The sequence below is a fragment of the Brachyistius frenatus genome, unplaced genomic scaffold, assembly GCF_029030835.1.
Source record: "Brachyistius frenatus isolate BFR_SWC_R1_liver_20210118 unplaced genomic scaffold, ASM2903083v1 Contig_635, whole genome shotgun sequence".
NCBI classification, from domain to species: domain Eukaryota; kingdom Metazoa; phylum Chordata; class Actinopteri; family Embiotocidae; genus Brachyistius; species Brachyistius frenatus.
The window spans coordinates 13,412-17,357 of NW_027211234.1; the positions used below are offsets into that span (position 1 = coordinate 13,412).

At 48.8% G+C, this 3,946-nt stretch overlaps 1 protein-coding gene across 2 annotated transcripts; it reads right to left on the bottom strand.

The window, feature by feature from the left end:
- Positions 1-273: 273 nt before the first annotated feature.
- LOC138614956 (uncharacterized protein C18orf19 homolog A-like) lies at positions 274-2,659 on the bottom strand. Of its 2 annotated transcripts, XM_069688573.1 has the most exons (4): positions 2,534-2,659; positions 1,413-1,861; positions 1,095-1,206; positions 274-981 (listed from the first exon to the last, which is right to left on the bottom strand). In XM_069688573.1, exons 2-4 carry the CDS (start codon positions 1,811-1,813, stop codon positions 667-669), a joined length of 828 nt encoding a protein of 275 aa, XP_069544674.1. In that variant the 5' UTR covers positions 1,814-1,861; positions 2,534-2,659; the 3' UTR covers positions 274-666. The 2 variants fall into 2 exon arrangements, with proteins under 2 accessions (XP_069544674.1, XP_069544673.1); XM_069688572.1 differs by lacking the exon at positions 2,534-2,659 and having other exon boundaries at positions 1,413-1,824.
- Positions 2,660-3,946: the final 1,287 nt, after the last annotated feature.

The window sequence follows — 3,946 nt, forward strand, 5'->3', positions numbered from 1 at the left end:
GTTTGAAAACACGTCTATTAAAGAAACCGAGACATTTCATGTGGAACACGTCAGTGTTTGGAGTCCGTGTGTTCCATGTTTCAGACACGTGTTTTCACCATCACATGCTACCTGACATGCACTGGGGACGATCCGCCGACTCACTTCATACACAACTTGTAGTCACAAAGTGTTACAGACACTGAAACAGTGTGATATAGTAGCTTTGGCTATCACATAAAAATACATTAGAAAAGTGTATTTCTTTCTCATTGCATTAGAAAAGACAGCAGGTGATATCAGAGCCTTCAGAAAGGCTTTAATAGACGAACACAGGGAAACACAGGAAGGACTCTCCAGTCTTTCTGCCACAGACCGCTCATGTTGGGATGGATGTCGAAAGAGGAACAAGAACACTGCTCTCCTGAAATGGCTGCCGTTCAGCCGAAGGAGACTTGTTTAACTCCAGTCAGCTGAGAGCTGCTGAGCTGCTGTCTCGTCTACAGGTTCATCAGGTGAGTCTGAACTAGACACTGAAATGGACAACAGGTGATAAGTGAGACTACGAAGAGAAGCTTCAGGACAGGGACAGCGCAACCTCTTTCCAGACCGTGTCAGATGTACCATCAGCTGCTCGCCCCCCCGTCACCGATCACCGCACAACAGGACCACCGGGACACTCGATGGCTAATCGCTTTTCTTTCTGAAAAAGGCTTTTCCCTCAGAGACTCTCTCTTTGGTTTCCTGCAGCTTCTCAGAAAACTTGTCCTTCGTCTCTTCCATTTTCTCAGAGAAGCGTTCTTTAGTTTCCTCCATTTTCTCAGAAATTCTCTCCTTCGTCTCCTCCATCTTCTCCGTCAGTTTCTCCTTCGTCTCCTCCATCCTGTCCTGGATGTAATCTTTAACTGGAGGTGGTGTAGACAAGTAGCCGTGCTTGCGAAGATACTGAACTGACAGCGACGTGCCTCCCAGAGTCACCGTGTACCGAGCAGGAGTCGCAATCTGTGGGACAGCAGAGACCAACACGACTCTTTAGCAGTAAAAGTGGTTTCAACTAACAAAACAACAGGTAACGACCGACGGGAGTGAAAATCAGAGGATCCTGGTTGGTTCACCTTGTACATGGCATATGCAGTCAGTGCGTAGGCGCTGGACGAGTCCTTCAGAAGGCCAACGAGGGACTCTGGCAGCCCGATCAGCTCCAGGAACGGCATCACGTTCACACCTCTACACACACACACACACACACACACACACACACACACACACACACACACACACACACACACACACACACAGGGAAACAGTTCAAACAGCAGAAAAACTAATGTGTTGAATCAGCGACTTTTAATCAAACAGCTCAACTTTTAAAGATAATAATATGATAGATTTATTCAGGTTGAAATTTGTATTATGAACACAAAGAAACTCACTTCATAGCAGCATAATAGAACGTTCCAAACCAGACGGAGGACGTGACCAGATGAACCGGGATCAGAACCTTCCCGTACTGTTTGAAGGTCCTCTTAAACCTCTGGAACAGCCCGATGGACCGGTCCTGCAGGGGGTCCACCTCAACAGGACCCGGCCCAGCGTCCCGTGTCTCAGGGGGGCATCCGGCCAGCGCGTCCTCCGGTGGTGGTGGATGTTTGGGTTGATGTGCTGCTCTGCTGGCAGCGGAGGTGGAGAGCCAGCGCTGGCCTGCAGGTGATGGACAGAGCCTGCAGCAACACATCAGGACTGGAGGCTTCGGGACGGTGATACCCACCAGCAGGGGGCGCACTGCTGCCACCCGCCGCAGGGTCCCATGAGTTAGGATGTGCTGCATCATCATCCTCCTTTTCTCCTCCCCCGCCTCCTCTCTGCTACGCTGTACGTCCAGCTGCAGACTGGAGGGTCACAGGAAGGGTTGAAAAGACCGTTAGCTTGAAGGTGCAGTAAAACCGGTTAAAGGTGCAGTAAACAGGTTAAAGGTGCAGTAAACAGGTTAAAGGTGTAGTAAACAGGTTAAAGGTGCAGTAAACAGGTTAAAGGTGTAGTAAACCTTTAATCTAATACAGAACGTTTTTAAAAATGTTGCTTCAACGAGGTTTTAAAGTGGAGATCAGAACAATGGACAACTTCTATCAGACCTACACAAACAGCTGATTCACCACAACAAGACCAGAAGTCACACCACCTGTCTTCAAAATAAAAGCACGTAAACATCCGGGAGGGGAAACAGACGGTACCTTCAGATGTCCACACCGGAAGTGGAAAGCTAAAGTCCTGCAAATTTCGCCAATATCTATTTTGGGCTCGTTGACATTGAGTCGTTTCGACCAGAGGACAAGAAGGAGGCCGGTTTTAGCTCCCATGTTGTTACGGTCACGACAGACATGTCCACATGTCTCCGGCCGGCAGACAGACATGTCCACATGTGGACATGTCTGATCATTCAGACTCTGAGCAGCTGCTAACTTTAGCTAGTTAGCTGTTAGCTTGTTGCCCTGCTAACATAAATAGAAGTTGTCTCCGACGCAGTAAAATGTCCTGAAGACAGAAGACAGACGACACTTACAGTAGAAGTGACGTGTCGAGGTCCAAATAAAGCGGCGCTCCTCCGTCCTGAGGTCCATGCGATGTGTCCAGACGACGTGTCTCTGCAGCAGCGCGGACTGCGTGGAGAGCAGCGTCTCACCCCGCGCAGAGAATCATGGGAAATGTAGTTCGCGTTGGCCTGACTATGAAGCGTTTCAAGCCGCGCATGAAATTCATTTCCCAGCGTGCATAGCGCTGTTTGGACGGAGCCCTGGAGCGAGGCGGGTTCGTTCCCTCCTCCCGGTCGCAGTGTGTCTTGACGACCTTCAGACCAAACATGGACTGTTGGTGTGCTGCTGTCATTGAAAGCGAATTGTAGGTTTCATGTAACGTGTAAACGAACATGTTTAGTGAATAGTTTCTGTGTTTAACAGCCACTAACAACTAAAACTGCTGCTTGATGAAACATTTTGAACCGCCGGCAGTCCTTTCATGGCCTTAACAGACACGTGACACCAGCACGGGGAACCGGTGCTTCTCCTCTACAGCTGTAATTCAGCACTTTCCCCAGCAGAGGGCGGTCTGCTGTCATTTGTGCAGCTAGAATAGATGTGAGACACACACACACACACACACACACACACACACGCACTCACAGACGAACACTCACAGACGAACACTCACACACACACACAGACGAACACACACACACACTCACAGACGAACACACACACACACACACACACACACACACACACTCACAGACGAACACTCACACACACACACACACTCACAGACGAACACTCACTCTCTCACACACACACACACTCACAGACGAACACTCTCACACACACACACTCACAGACGAACACTCACACACACACACACACACACACACACACACACACACACACACAATCACTCACTTACACAGACTAACATTCCCTCACACACACAAACAAACACACATTCACTCACACACACGCACACGCACACACATTCATTCACAGACTAAAACTCACTCACACAGACACACTCTCTATCACTCACTCACACACACACACACACACACACACACACACACACACACACACACACACACACACACACACACTCACTCACTCACTCACTAAAACTCACTCACACAGACACGCTCTCTATCACTCACACACACACACACACACACACACACTAAAACTCACTCACACAGACACACTCTCTATCACTCACTCACTCACACGCACACACACACACACACACACACACACACACACACACACACACACACACACACACTCACAGACTAAAACTCACTCACACACACACACACACACACACAAACACTCTCTCTCTCTCTCTCTCTCTCTCACTCACTCACACAAACACGTACAGTGCATCCGGAAAGTATTCACATCACTTCACTTTTTCCACATTTTGTTATATTACA